The sequence below is a fragment of the Brienomyrus brachyistius genome, unplaced genomic scaffold, assembly GCF_023856365.1.
Source record: "Brienomyrus brachyistius isolate T26 unplaced genomic scaffold, BBRACH_0.4 scaffold35, whole genome shotgun sequence".
NCBI classification, from domain to species: domain Eukaryota; kingdom Metazoa; phylum Chordata; class Actinopteri; order Osteoglossiformes; family Mormyridae; genus Brienomyrus; species Brienomyrus brachyistius.
In genome coordinates this window covers 4,107,070-4,121,542 of record NW_026042310.1, presented here as the reverse complement: position 1 = coordinate 4,121,542, position 14,473 = coordinate 4,107,070, and the positions used below count along the sequence as shown (strand labels likewise).

Here is a 14,473-nt window from a genome sequence, read left to right as displayed (position 1 = left end):
AAATGATATTTTACAACGCATATAATTTAAGGAACGAAGCCTCCCTGTAATGTGTATAATGCTACATTTCCCAAACGAGTATAACTTATCCGGAATGTCCTGTCCTGCTTCGTCAGCCTTTAAAGGCACCTTTTAGTTAATGATTCGATAATAACTAAGTTTATAGCACGTCGGATCCCGGAACATACTTAAATTAAATCTTATTTCAAAGTGAAATACTTTTTAGCAGTCTGTCTCTATGTTTACTGTGCAGATTTCTGTTTTCTGTGGGTTTCAATGAATTGAATTCCCTGTTCAGTACAAAGCATAATAAGAATAACGTTTAATAAACGTGCTATTGTGATATCGTACTCTTGCATTTAATATCAAAGTGCTTTTGGGTATATATTGCTTTATACATTGGTCTAGTGGGATGGCTGTGTGTTGTTGCTTTGTTCCAGCAGAACTCTTAATTAATTCGTTTCCAATGGCTGCTTGCTCGGTGTGGTTCAGTGGTTGTGATCAGCGCTGCTGTTACACTGCTTGGTGTGTCTGCATTGCCTCTGTGCGTATATGTGATTTGGGACAGCCGGTAATCCCTTCCGCAGAGTCCCTGCGTTGTCCGCGGTATTTGCTTCGGGGCTCAACATGACACTGTACTGGATACATGGTTGGGAAACGGGTAAATGGACGATTATTTTTAAAAACGTTATAGACTACAGGTCAAATCTGGGCTACCATGCCGCCTGCCACACGAGAGCAAGGCCAGAGCACGTGGTCTAAGTGCCGTGCTTATGCTCAGCGCAATACCGAGCTTTACCACCAGGGTGCGCAGTTGACACGCAGGTAACAGAGGACGCGTCTGTCCGTGGAGCTTTAGGATAATGGCGCGTTTTTAATTCGTTAATGTGGAGTAAGTCACACTTAACAAGGTATTTCCTGTTAATTCGACCTGTGAAATAACATTTTATTTCTGCTTCTCGTCAGAATCGCACATTTTATATGCTTGCCAGACATGGATATTACAAACAAATGAAAATGTTAGGCGTTTATATAGGAAAATATCTACGGACAGTATTAAAAATGACCTATCTCGCTTAATCAAGTACCAATAGAGACGACGCAGAGAAATAAAACATTGGTCTATAAATTGCCTATTATGTATAACTTGAGTGAGTGTGTACGTATATATGTTCGACTGGCACCCTGTCGAAGATGTACCCTTGTGACCTTGTACCATGTGCTGCCTGTGATAAGCTTCGGGTCGCCCCGTAATGCTGACCAGAATAAGCGGAGAATGATGAATAGATTTTAAACAGCAGTTGCAGTTCCTCTCATGGGCTGCTGGTGGAGCGTCTTTTAATTGCTCTCTTTTCACTAACGAACCGTCATGTACCCTATTCCAGTTCTAGTACATTTCTACTTTCTTTCACCATCATTCTGATAATCAACTTGTATCAGTCAATGTTTAGATTTCAGTCTCGAAATAATTGCCAATGCATTTAATGCAAAGTGATTGTCTATGGATTCGACTTTAAGTGTGTTTGCCGTCAGCTTTCTAACGGCGCATGTTGCGTTTTGTTTAAATAATTGTATGTTATTTATTGTTTCCTTAACTGGAATAGCAGCTAAGAAACCCACTTGAAAACGTAAAGCACTAACAGGTGAATCAAATATGATTTTCACTGACTTAACCAGCGTAATCCGTGCTACTCTTTAAACCGATAAGACAACACAAGTTTAATTTTAAGATATTCTGCTGTAATACTTATTCAGAATACAGCAGATGTCATTCTTTGATGATTTGATAACGGCGACTTTGCTTGTGATTGAAGACTTTTGTTCTGTGTTTTGTGAAGTGATAGAATTTATTAACGGTTGTAGTGTGCGTTTTCTTAGGTTTGATTAATAAAAAAGCAGCCATTTTATGACCTAAAAATTAAAGGCTTCTCAGAAGTCTGTTAATTAAAGTAAATCATAAAAAAGCAGAACAGCGTGAGATGTGTGGCTCACGCTGTGAACAGAAATATTCACCCATTTTGCAAAACGGGAGTTTGTTACTCTGCATTTTTTGCGGTTTCCCACTGCAGGAAACTGGGGTAAATGCGAGCGACTGAAAATCTGTTATTCGCCCCGAGCAAAGTGATCATTATCCGGGGGAGATTACACTTCTGCGGCACCAAAAAGCAGGAAGCCTCGTCAACCCCCCCTCCCAGCAGTACCGCCGGAGTGGAGCCTGATAGGGCGGCGAAAATGGGGGGCTGCTCTCCCCGGTTTAATTGCAGACTCCGTGAAATCCGTCTGTACTCCCTAAAGGGCTATGCTTAACAGCCGCTAGCACGGAGACCCCCGTACTCACCCACCCAGCCCTACACTGAGGCACCGAACTGGGGCTATTAGTGCTCTCCAGAGCAGCTCAGTGATGTTTGATTTTTCGCCTCTTTTAGGAGCGTATAGTTTACTGAGGCACTTGCGAGGATTTTCGGGAAACTGTCACCGCTTTTCGACATGCGATCTATAGCAGCAGCTGGACTATTAGGTCTGATCTGCTGCTGCTGTTGTTCTCTGGCTGTCCTCCTCCAGCGGGTTTTGAGGGGACCTGTCAGCAACGGAGGAGGTATGAGAGGAAGGTTTCAGAACAGACTGTGCTTCTCGTTTTTTTCCACTGGGTCAACATCCACCGCCTACATCCCTGAGCGCGGCGCGCTGGCATCGGCGTCCCCCAGAACATGGCATAGTGACATACTCATTCACATCCCCTAGTTATAAAGCCGAGGGAGAAATGATGAGCTGTGGGCGGGGCTACTGTGCGCTGCCCTTCAACAACAGGGTATCCTCCAATAATTTGCATTATTAGGTTGGAAGGGATCGTGATTGACACGGCGTGGTAAGTCCCGCCCACTGTGGATTCAGTCACCGCTGAATTGTTCATTTTTAGTGGAAATTCAATAACAGTTAAAATAAGGTCAATTATTATCAATCACTTTCAACAAACAGGCTGGAACGCGGGCATTACATGCAGTGTAAATCACCGCATTTGACGTGTCACATCACTATAATTGTTTACTGACCAGAAAAGACTTCAGGATCCAAAACAGCCGCATAGAATTTATTTGCAAAATCAAAACATGACCTTCAAAATTCATACATCGCTATATAAAACAAATGCAACATTACGCCTGCATTATTTTAGTCTTTGGCCAGCAAGAGCTCATTAAAACAGAATATATTACTGAATCCATCGTTATCCTTGTCATCAGTTTTTCCGCTATACTAAAGCTGACTGGCCTGCTTTCATAAGCAGAAAGAGGGGCTCTTATGAAGTCTAAACAAGAAATACAGCATTTAACACTGGCTGGGACCTCAATAGAGATCCTACAGACACAGTGGGGAATGTGTCCGTAACAGGAGAGGTGTATTTACATTTCAGAGGAAAACATGCGGGTGCAGAGAGAGGCGAGGTCTGTGCCCATGCAGCCGCAAGCGTGTGATGACATCACTGTGGATTCTCCTTCCTCTGGAGACCAGCGCAAAATCCGACGTCCTGCATCGACTTCAGGTGACCGCCGGTCGCTTTCGGCCGGTCGAAACCGTTCTGACTGCTGCTCCAACACGCACGATCCATCTTTCACCTTTCAGTAAATCCCTGAAGATCCACGACTTTACGTTTTCCCGCGATTCCTTCCCTTTTCTGGCACGACGCCATTTCTTTTCAGAGCTCAGCGTCTCCCTCCACGAAACCCTCTCCCCGCAGCAGCCGAGCCGGAAAGCCCCTTCTAAAAATAAGGCCGGCGCCGGGCTCGACGCCGGCGCTCTCGTTTACGTCGGGGTGTCTCTGTTAACACTCTCGGCTGACTGCATTTGCGTACATCACCAGCGGCACCTGCACTTTAAACACACATTTAAATACCTCGGTGGATGGCGAGGGCAAGACAGAGTCTAGTCATCGCTCCTGTGGGCTGATAAGACAGTTCAAAGACCTGGTGAAGATGCTGAAGATGCCCCACGCACACCCTATGAGACCTTTCAGCCACATCCTGCGAAGTGGGAACCCAGAGGATGACCTGCAGCTCCACCTGCACCTCCACCTGCACCTACATGCAGCCTGAAAGCAGCCAGCAGCCACATGGGCTGGACAGACCTCATTACAAACGGCACACTTTACATTTCTGTAGCGAGCACGCGGGGGAGCAGCAGCCTGAGGCATGCTGCACGAGGGACGTCTTGGAGAAAGCAGGCCAACAGGGGGCGGCCGGCACGAGCGGACAGCGAGAGGTAGGACCAGCCTGCCCCAGAATCCTCGGCTCTCCCCTACAGGAAGTGATGTCACAGCGGCCTGGCGGGCTTCGGGGGGTCAGCAGGCTTGCAGGGTGGGCCGGTACGGCTCCACCAGCACCTTGTAGCGGACCTTGTTGTTGGTGATGGCGCCGTGCTTCTGGCGCAGGTGCAGCCGCAGCTGGCTCTTGTGGCGGAAACGCAGGTCGCACTGGTGGCACTGGGCGAGAGGGGGAGGGGGGAGAGAGCAGCTTCAGTGCCAGCCTCCGACAGGTCTGTAGGGGGCGCTCATGCGCGTGTGTGTGTGTGTGTGCGCGCATGCTGGCTCACCGCGTAAGGCTTCTCCCCCGTGTGAATGCGCAGGTGGCTCTTCAGCGTCTGCAGGTGGCGGAAGCGAGTGCCGCAGGTGTGGCAGGGGTAGGGCTTCTCGCCCGTGTGGATCAGCACGTGAGCCCGCAGGTGCGCCACCTAGAGGAAGACGGCGATGCATCAGAGCGCCAGAATTGACCAACCGGAATTTACAGAACCCAGAAGTGCGCCCCCCCCCCCCCCCACCTGGACAAATCTGGCTCCGCATGTGTCGCAGTGGTAGGGCTTTTCCCCGGAGTGAATGCGGGAGTGAGTCTTCAGGTTGGCGGGCCGGTTGAACTGAGCTCCACACACGTTGCAGCGATATGGCTTCTCACCTGTAGGGGGCAGCAGAGCATTCACCCCAAAAGTCAGGCTTCACGAAGATCAATCGGTTAATCTTACGCCCCCTATACTGATTATTGCTGTTCGCACACTTTCTTTACAGCTCTGGCAGAATGAAGCCGGGAGTTTTCAGGGTCACCTCCGTACCTGTGTTGGCAGATTTGGCCCCCCTGCAGCGTGACCCCATAAGGCAGCTCTCGCACTCCATTGGCTGCTTCTCCTGGGCTTCGTCACCGCAGTGCCTCTGAGGGGTGACTCCAGGGTCAGTGCAGGATGGTGGGGAGCCATGGGCTACCTCTGGGCATCTCTGGTGGGAATCTTGGCACGGGGCACTCCGCTCTGCTCTGGAGGAAGGGAAACATTGACCAAACTAGCTAAATGTACCCGGCAATTCCCACTGGAATTCTGCACAAAGCCTTACTTTCTTCGCCTAACACCTTGGAATGTTTAAAAGAACATTTTCGTCCATCTACCTGTCTTTATGATCTGAAATCTCCGTCCGGGTCTCAGAGGACTTCTCGCCAGGGCCGTTGGGGGCGTGGCCACACTGGCCCCGCCCCCCATTTTCATCGGTGCCTTCCTTCTTAACCTCGGCGGCACACAGAGGGTTGAGCACGATGAATTTGTACTTCTTCCAGTTGCAGGCCTTCGGATCTGGGGGCAGCTTGGGCTGAGGACTCCCCTGAGGACAGCAGAGATGATTGTTACTGTCACTGTCGCGGGATTGGCCGGGCATGAGGCCGGTAGTTATACATTCAAGTACAGTAGCAAGAAAACTGAATCATTTATAATTCAGCCATGAGGATGGATTTGCAGAGACCCTGGGGGGTTGAGGTGGTGTAATTTGGGGGCGGGGGCTTACAGGCGTGGCCGGAGTCTGGCTACAGCTGCTGGACTCTGTGGGGGAGTTTGGGTGACAGGCAGATGGCAGGGGGGTGTCCGGGGGTCGAGGAGGGGACCCTGTGAGGGGAAGATGGGGGGCCTCCAGCTTTGGCCCCCCTGGACTGGCCTCACGGCCCTGACAGGTGACGAGGTGAAGGGGGGCCAGGCTGTCTTTGAGAACCCTACAGAAAGAGGACACACATACACACACACAACTCAGGTGATCCGTTCTGTATCATTGGTCTGTCAGATCCCGCCTGAGCTACTCATGTCTGATTCGTACCTGTCAGACTCCTGATGCAAGTGCCCATCAGCGCCCCCTGCTGGAAAGGCCATGGCAGCACGCAGCAGCTGAGCACCACTCGTTGTGACGCTGGGACACCCCCCACTGGGAGGAGCCAGCAGAATGGCAGACGGCGAGGAGACCAGCTCCATGTGACAGGGGCTCACAGCCGCCTCCCCGCTGTCGGGCGCACAACAGCATTAGCATTCATGCCACATCTAATACGGGAGCCAAAGAATCCCCTCCTGCTCCCTCTAAGCCCCACCCACTCCCTGACCCCCCTCCGAACCTGTGCAACATGAATTCCCGACAGGCATCCGCCACGTGGTCCATCCGCAGGTAGGTGGCAGCGGCGAGCACGCCGGGGGCAGTGTGTGGAGATAAGGGCAGGCGGGACGTGTACATGAAGTCCAGGAGAAGGGAGACGCTGGCCGCATCCAGCCAGGGGGGCAGGGAGAGCATCACGGGCCGGTCGGCCCACTGGGGCACACGACGCGCCAAGGCAGAGTAGAAGAAGCCGCTGCACACAGGGAGGCAGGAGGTGTAAGGTGAGTCGCATAGAAGGCTGAGAGAGAGGTATGAAGGAGTGAGGGGGAGGAGAGGACGTGGGGGGGGCGGTAGATGTCTGCCAGTATTAACGGGGCTGCCCAACATTAGGGTCAGAAGTATACATCGAGTCACATGACCATACATGGCACTATGCCCAGTCACATGATCACACATGGAGCTATTTGCAGTCACATGACCACACATGGCATTACACCACGTCACATGACCACACATAGCGCTCTGCCCAGTCACATGGCCACACATGGCTTTACACCACGTCACATGACTACGCATGGCACTACTCCCAGTCACATGACCACACACAGCGCAGTCACATGGCGTTACACCACGTCACATGACTACACAAGGCACTACTCCCAGTCACATGACCACACACAGCGCTCTGCCCAGTCACATGGCCACACACACTTATCCAATGCACAGAGAAGCGAGCATGCCAACAGAGAAAGACATACGCCTACCTGCAGGCGATGAGGATGGCACAGTGGGCCCGCAGCCGGACTGTGCCCACCAGCAGGGTGGTGTCTGTGGAGATGTCCCGCTGCCGCAGCTCGTTCAGGTTCACCAGGACGTCGCTGGGGTGACGCGTGAACTCTTTCACGTATCCCTCCGCCGCCCGGGCTGCCCTCTCAGGACCCCCCAGCACTCTGTACCCCTCCACCACAAGCACTTTGCTCATGGTCTCTGCAAGGAGCCAGCGGGTGGAGTATCGGTTAAGAGCGCCGCCTTCTAACTGCGCTGGTACTACTACAATTCCCAAGATTCCTTCCTGCGCTATAATATCTGCAAGTGCGTGTAATTTACATGCACGGCGGCATCCAATGTGCAACGTGATGTAAGCTGGCAAAAAGTTCTGCAAAGCTAAAGGCAAACGCACGAAGTCTTACACACCAGCGTGTGGCGCCGTCAGCTCCAGCCGCAGACAGGTGAGTCCAGCTCCCCCTTCGCTCCTGCAGAAGCAGCGATAGATGTATATTCAGGATGGGTGGTGGTGGGGGGGGGGGTGTCTGTTACGAGGGGGATGCTGGGAGAAAGAAAATGTCATTAGAAACTGTTGGAAAGGGCCATTAGTAGCACTGGAAGCACAAATTGGCTGATCTATTAAGAGAATTTCTGTAATAGGATGCTGGAATTTAAACTTTACTGATAATTTTGTGAGGAAGAAATTACACAGTCAGAAACGATGAATACAGCTGAAATGGAGAGAGACCCTAACCTTGACACACACACACACACACACACACACGGTCATGCCTCCCATACTCTGTTCTTGGAAACACATCCTCCCGTTTTCTATCCAGCAAAACAGTCGCTTTATTTTCCTGTTGTTCCTCTGACAGGAATGCTCTCCTGAGTCATGCACTTCTCCACACACACTGAGCGTGAGATCATCGTCCCAGCAGTTTCAGCCATCTAGTTCAGACTCTCTCAATCGCCGGGACCCACAGACAGTCGGCGTTTCTGCTCGCACCCAGTTCTCGGGAGCCGGGAGGGAGCAAAAACGTGGAGCGGCTGTGGGTCCCCGAGGACCGGATTGGGAAACACTGATCTAGTGTTTTTCAGCCTCAGGATGTATCATGATACTGTCAACAGCTGGCTTTGATGTTAAAGGAAAAGAAGAAAGTTTGTCGGATGAAAACTCAAATAGCCTTTTCATCCATCCATTCATCCTCGTCAGGGTCTCGGTAGGGCTGGAGCCCATCCAAGGCAGCAGAGAACAGAAGACAAGGTGGCACACCAAGCCATTGCAGGGTGCACACACACTCACTACAGGCAATTTTGAAACCTGACAAACCCAGACAAAACACACACGCACAGAATAGCATGCAACCCCCACATGAATAGACTCACGCCTCCAGCGCAGCAGAGCTGAGATGCCAGTGCTATCCCATGTGGCCCCATCCCAAATAACTCTTCATCCTCTACATAGACAACAGCAACAATCCTCCAGACACAGACCCATCCATCTGCGGATGCAGAAACGCTACGAAATCGCTGAACTCTTCTCCGCGGCCCTAACTGTCTGCGGCTAACATGATAAATCCGGAGACGGCCGTCACACCCAGGGGAGCGGTGCTGCGGTGGGGAGTGGACGCAGTTCTTACCCCAGCCAGCAGGGGATGGAAATCCGCACGGGGCGTCCGGACCCCACCGGCCACGTGCTGCAGACCCTGGTAGCGGAGAGACAGAGACGGAGACCTGACCACTGCCCCCCCCCCGGTGCTGCCAGCGCTTGTGACGGCGGACCCAGCCAGGGGGGACCCTTTATAGTATTGCGCAGGAAGCCCTGTTCCGCCATGGGCCCTTGCTTCCGTGCCCCCCCCTCCCCCCATCTCCGCCCGCCCCCCCCAGGCCTGCAGGCAGCCAGGAAGCCCCCTCCGGAAAGACTCCTCGCACAGAGCTCTGGGTATTTTTAGGGGCTCATGTCTTCCTCTGTACAGTTAATGGCAGGAAAATGAGTTTGTGTTTTTCACGAAGAATAAGTGTGTGGCTGCAGGAGGCAGGAAAAGTGGCGCTGCCTGCCCAAACCCGGCCCCACCGCGCCCTGCCCCCCCCCGGCCTGCTGGCCTCCTCACCCCCGACCTCCATCCAGGACAAAGGAAACTACCCAGGTGACACTCCAGAGGATGTAGAAGTCCTTGTGTCAACAACCACTGATGGCTGGACGTGTTTTTTTCAGTTCATGTTTTTGGAGGGAAACTCGACGGCGTCCTTTATCCCCCACCCCCAGGTGAAGATGAGCCCCACTGAAGGCCATGTGCTTTCATGTGAGCAGCGTACACTCGTGATAATAGAGTTACTGTATGGCTACGGGGGCGTGTAGAATCAGGGGCGACATACTTCCCGTCCGCAAACTCCAGGCTCCTGCTGATGTTACAGAATGTTTTCCATGCGTCCGGTGTAACTGTGAGGCGCCAAGCCAGCTAACACGCACATGTGTTAGTGAATTTTATTGTTTTTCTCAAAATGAACACGCATTCCCATTTTGTTTCTTGCAACACATTTCAAAAACAGTTGGGACAGTAAAGCATTTACCACTTTGTAATGTCGCCATTCCTTTTCACGGCACTTAAAAGACGTTTAGGGACTGAAGACACGAAGTGATAAAGTGTTTCAGGTGTAATTTTGTCCCATTCTTCCTGCAAACTTCCTGTCTTAAGGTGGGCAACAGTACGGAGCCTTCGTTGACGCATTTTGTGCTTCAGAATGCTCCACATATTCTCTACTGGAGACAAGTCAGGTGAGGCCAGTGAAGTACCCGTACCCTCTTCCTCCGCAGCCAGGACTTTGTAATGTGTGCAGAATGTGGTTTTGCATTGTCTTGTTGAAATATGCATGGGCGTCCCAGGAAAAGATGTCTTCTTGAAGGCAGTATTTTGTGCTCCAAAATCTCTACTCTATGGTGCCATCACAGAACTGCAAGGTACCTTTGCCAAGGGCACTGACACAACCCCATACCATGACAGACCCTGGCTTTTGGACTTGTTGCTGGTAACAGTCTGGGTGATCCTTTTCTTCTTTGGTCTGGAGCACACGGCATCCATTTCTCACAAAAAATACCTGAAATACTGATCCATCTGACCACAGTACACGTTTCCACCGTGTGATGGTCCATCCCAGATGCCTCCGAACCCAGAGAAGTCGACAGCGCTTCTGGACGCTGTTAACATAGGGCTTCCTTTTGGCACAGTACAGTTTTAACTGGCATTAGTGGATGTAACTACGTATTGTGGTACTTGACAAAGGTTTGCCAAAGTAGTCCTGAGCCCATGTGGTGATATCGCTGCAGTGCCGCCTGAGGGATCGGAGATCACGGCTGTTCAGCTTAGGCTTGCGTCCTTGTACTTTACGCACTGAAATTCCTCCAGATTCCTTCAATCTTTTGATTATGTTATGCGCTGCTGAAGGTGAAATATCCAAATCTCTTCCTATCTTTCTTTGAGGAACATCGTTTTTAAACATTTCAATAATTTCTCGCGTATTTGTGGGCAAACTGGCGATCCTCGGCCCATCTTTGCTCCTGAAGGACTAGACCTTTCTTGGATGCTGCTTTTGTACCGAATCATAATTACAATCACCTGTTGACATCACCTGTTTCAAATCACATCATTATTTAACCAATTTACCTCACTACTGGCCCTAAATTGCTTATGTCCCGACCTTTTTTGGAATGTGTTGCAGGTCTGCATGACAGGAAAGGATGTATATTTACAAATAACATGAAGTTGACCAGACAAAACATGAAATATTTTGTGTTCATATTGTCTGCAATGAAATACAAGTCAAAGTAAATTTAGAAATCACCGATTTCTTTTTTATTTGCATTTTCCATACCGTCCCAACTTTGGGGTTGTAGTATATTCTAGGGAATATGTTTAAATTTAGTCACACCCCGCTGCTTTTGCATCCATTCTCTGAGACGATCAAAATCATCTTCATCCTTGCCGTTTTAATCTTTCCTAGATGGGTTTGTGAGAATTTTCCTTATTTTCAATTCATTTTTTTACCCCAATATTTACTGCCACAAGAAACATTGCGTCGCTGAGTCCGGAACGATGCTTTTTCAGGGTGGCAGATGCAGTTCTTGTTTGTGAGGAAGGTTATTTGCATAACCAATCGACAAAAAAACACAATCAAAGGTGCCGCCCCAAAGTACAGAAAATGTTTCCCACCTTGCTTGGTACTTTAGATACTGGTACCAGACTGGAAATAAATGGGAAAAGGATTAAAACGGGATTTAAAGTACAGAACCTGGAACGGTGGAAAAATAAGTTTGGGCCGCAATGTTTGGGGGACGTTAAGCTTCACACAAACGGCGATGCGAGGGCGGGGCACCCTACCAGCCGCTGCAGTGGGAGTCTCCTGTGCTATCCATCATTCCGGTTGGGTGTTTCATCGGATCCCACTGGGTAAACCCCGCCCACCTTAGGGTGTGCCATGCCCGCATTGTGCTTTTCATGCCCACCTTTGTTGCTGTGCAACTTTTGTTGAATATCTTGGTTTTATTGGGGCTTGATTTTTATCCAGGCGTGATGGCACACAGTTACCATGGCAACTGGAATGCCCACGCGTTCTGCTTGTTTTTCCATGTTGGGGGAGGGGGGGGGGAGTGTTTGGGCTTCTGGTCTGGGGGCCAGTCGGCTGTCATCAAAGTAGCTGCAAAGTGAAGGGCAGAGACCCCAACCCAAAGCAGTCCAGGGAGACGCTGCCCACTCTTCCAGGCCTGGGGGGGGTGGGGGGGGGGCATCACCTTCTTAGGGGGGGGCGGGTAATTGAGGAAGGAAGGACTGCAAGAGAGCGTTTGGCAGATACTGCCCTCTGCTGAAAAACAAGGTCTGAGAGAAGAGGTGAGCAGGTGTGCTAAGGCACCGGGGGGGGGTCCTTTCCGGCCTCCCCAGGCACGCTCGAGCCACCCAAAGCATCACTGAAGAGGGTGGCAGGGGCGCCCCCTGCTGGCACAGGTAGAAGAGGCTCCTCACTGTTACGCATCCATCACCAAAGGGCCTTAGTGCCGAAACGCTCGCCAACATACTGAGAAATGGCACCATGAGGGCTCACAAACATCGACTGCCGTCGGTCTCCAAGGGAACTGCATCTCGCTGATACAAGCCAAACAACCACCAGCGGCCCATGAAGGCACAAGGCTGTGTACGGTGCCTCTGACAGCTGTTACACAGCAGTACTGTCAAGCTCCTGCGCTGAGTAGTTTAAACCCTGCGTGAGCGGCTATGCGGTGGGTACAGATTTACTTCAGTCAGAGCTCCTGCCTCTCACGCGGAACGCAGGTGCGGTCAAATAAACGGTGCCAGACCAGATGGGCTCATGTGTGGCACAGTGGGTTAGGAGGCTGTGCTTGTGTTCAGAAGGTTGTTGGCTCAAATCCCAGAGTCGATGGACTGATTTTTACCATTGGGCACTTGAGCAAGGCCCTCAACCAGCATATATGACCCTTTGGATGAAGGCATCTGGTAAATAAATAAAATAGAAAGTGACAGATAGGGCCTCGACCCCATGCTGTTCTGGACAGAGGCTTAAAAGAGTCACTCGTACTCCAGCTCCAGCAGAATAACCATATATGAGCAATTCCGGCAGGGGACTCTTGTTATTAAAAGTTCACTCCTTGAGCCGGTGAGTGGCGGAAGTCGTTGCCTGTGTGAGGGGCGTGGCGTGCGCCTGCTTGTTTGCGAGTGTGTGCGTGCCTGTCCGTGTTTTATTTGTTTGGATGGGGCCGGATCAATGGCTGTAAGGAACACAAAAACACAAAAGAAAGGCGAGAGAGCCCATTATTGGTCTGGGAGACTTCCAGGCATTGTACACATGACGGAACGAGGGGGAGGGTGGGGGGGACACTTCCTCTGGCTGGCAGGCAACCCCCCCCCCCCAATCAATCCCCCCCCCCCCCCACCCCGCTCCGGGCAAGCCGTCCAATGAGCGGAAGCCATTGAGCCTCAGTGAATACAGCACTGAGGCCGCCGTGTCAAATGAGGCTGCTCGCGTAATGATTTAAACATGTTTAGGAGGGGGGGGGCACCGGTGGAGGGGGGGCAGCGCATAGCACTTTTGACCTTATTTGTAGGTGACTTAACCCTTAAAGGCTTCCTGTTGTCGGCAGGCGGCTCTCACAGCTGGAGCGGCACGCTTCCTGATTTGTGGAAATCCCCAGATCGGGCGCGTAAACAGCTAGGGGGGTCGTGGGGGGGGGGGGGGCACAGCCAGCTTCCTGGCCGACGTTCCGGCCTCAGTCCATTTACAGGCCAGTACGTCTTACTGGGACCATTGAGGATCGGCGCGAATTGAACGGCCATAATGGCGACTCGCCCTTTAATCTCTAAAGAGGGACGGAAAAGCGGCAGCTGACGCCGGAGGGAGTCTCGCCGCGTGATGCGTACACACACGCGACCGCGGGTGCGAGCCCAGCGTGGCTCTTCCGACGGCTTCGCCCTCTTTAGAAGCGCGCCCTATTTTCGGCGCGGGGGTCAAAGCCGCCACGTGCGTACGCTTGATGTTTATCGCCGTGAGGAGGAGGCCTGGAAGGGATGTCGTGCAAGTTGGACCTTTACAGACACATCAAAACAAGCAGGTACTCTGATCCACCCCTCACAGCCGGCACAAACACACAAGGAAACAGCGCGTTTTGTACATATAAGGAGCGGCAGGGATGCTGGTGCATCCCGTGTGGAGAGAGAGAGAGAGAGAGAGAGAGAGAGAGAGAGAGGGAGGGAGCTCTCAGAAAACGGAGGAAAGGGTAGGAGGGAGAAACAAAAAACAAAAGTGAGAAGTAGGGAGAGCACTTCCTTAGAGACGGTGTCCGGGCTGCGGTGTTTGTGTGAGAGACAAGAGACAGCCCCCCACCCCCGATGTTGGGGGGGGGGGGGGCGCACTTCCACCCCAGGTGTCCCACAGGAGAAAAAGAAATGGAATGAGTGTCCAGTCCGGGGAGGGAGGGGGGGGGCTGTCAAACCAGCAGAGGTGACAGGTCTGGGAAGGGATGAGGCTGGGGTCTCATCTCACCCCGGCAGGAGGACTGATAGACAGCAGAAGACGACGAGAGGAAGCGATGCAGGAAAATGCGGAGCTGTCCAAAACCGGATGCCAAGCCCGGGAAGACGGAGACGCTCGGCATTATTCAGCTACGTCAGCGTTGCTTTAACGCCACCACTGAAACCTCCTTGGGGCAACACCTCACTGTAGATGCCCTTCAGGACAAGGACGCGACATCCCAGTGCATGCTGGGAATGGCGTGCCGTCATATATGTTGCTATACTGTCCACAAACTCATACATACTGAAT

General features: G+C 51.7%; 1 protein-coding gene across 2 annotated transcripts; it reads right to left on the bottom strand.

Annotated features, from left to right (window-relative positions):
• Positions 1–3,067: 3,067 nt before the first annotated feature.
• On the bottom strand, positions 3,068–8,981 carry bcl6b (BCL6B transcription repressor). Of its 2 annotated transcripts, none has more exons than XM_048997863.1 (11): positions 8,788–8,981; positions 7,574–7,632; positions 7,144–7,366; positions 6,402–6,632; positions 6,113–6,292; positions 5,810–6,011; positions 5,421–5,629; positions 5,095–5,291; positions 4,810–4,940; positions 4,585–4,722; positions 3,068–4,474 (listed from the first exon to the last, which is right to left on the bottom strand). In XM_048997863.1, exons 1-11 carry the CDS (start codon positions 8,979–8,981, stop codon positions 4,334–4,336), a joined length of 1,905 nt encoding a protein of 634 aa, XP_048853820.1. In that variant the 3' UTR covers positions 3,068–4,333. The 2 variants fall into 2 exon arrangements, with proteins under 2 accessions (XP_048853820.1, XP_048853821.1); XM_048997864.1 differs by having other exon boundaries at positions 7,574–7,706; positions 8,788–8,913.
• Between the last annotated feature and the right edge of the window lie 5,492 nt (positions 8,982–14,473).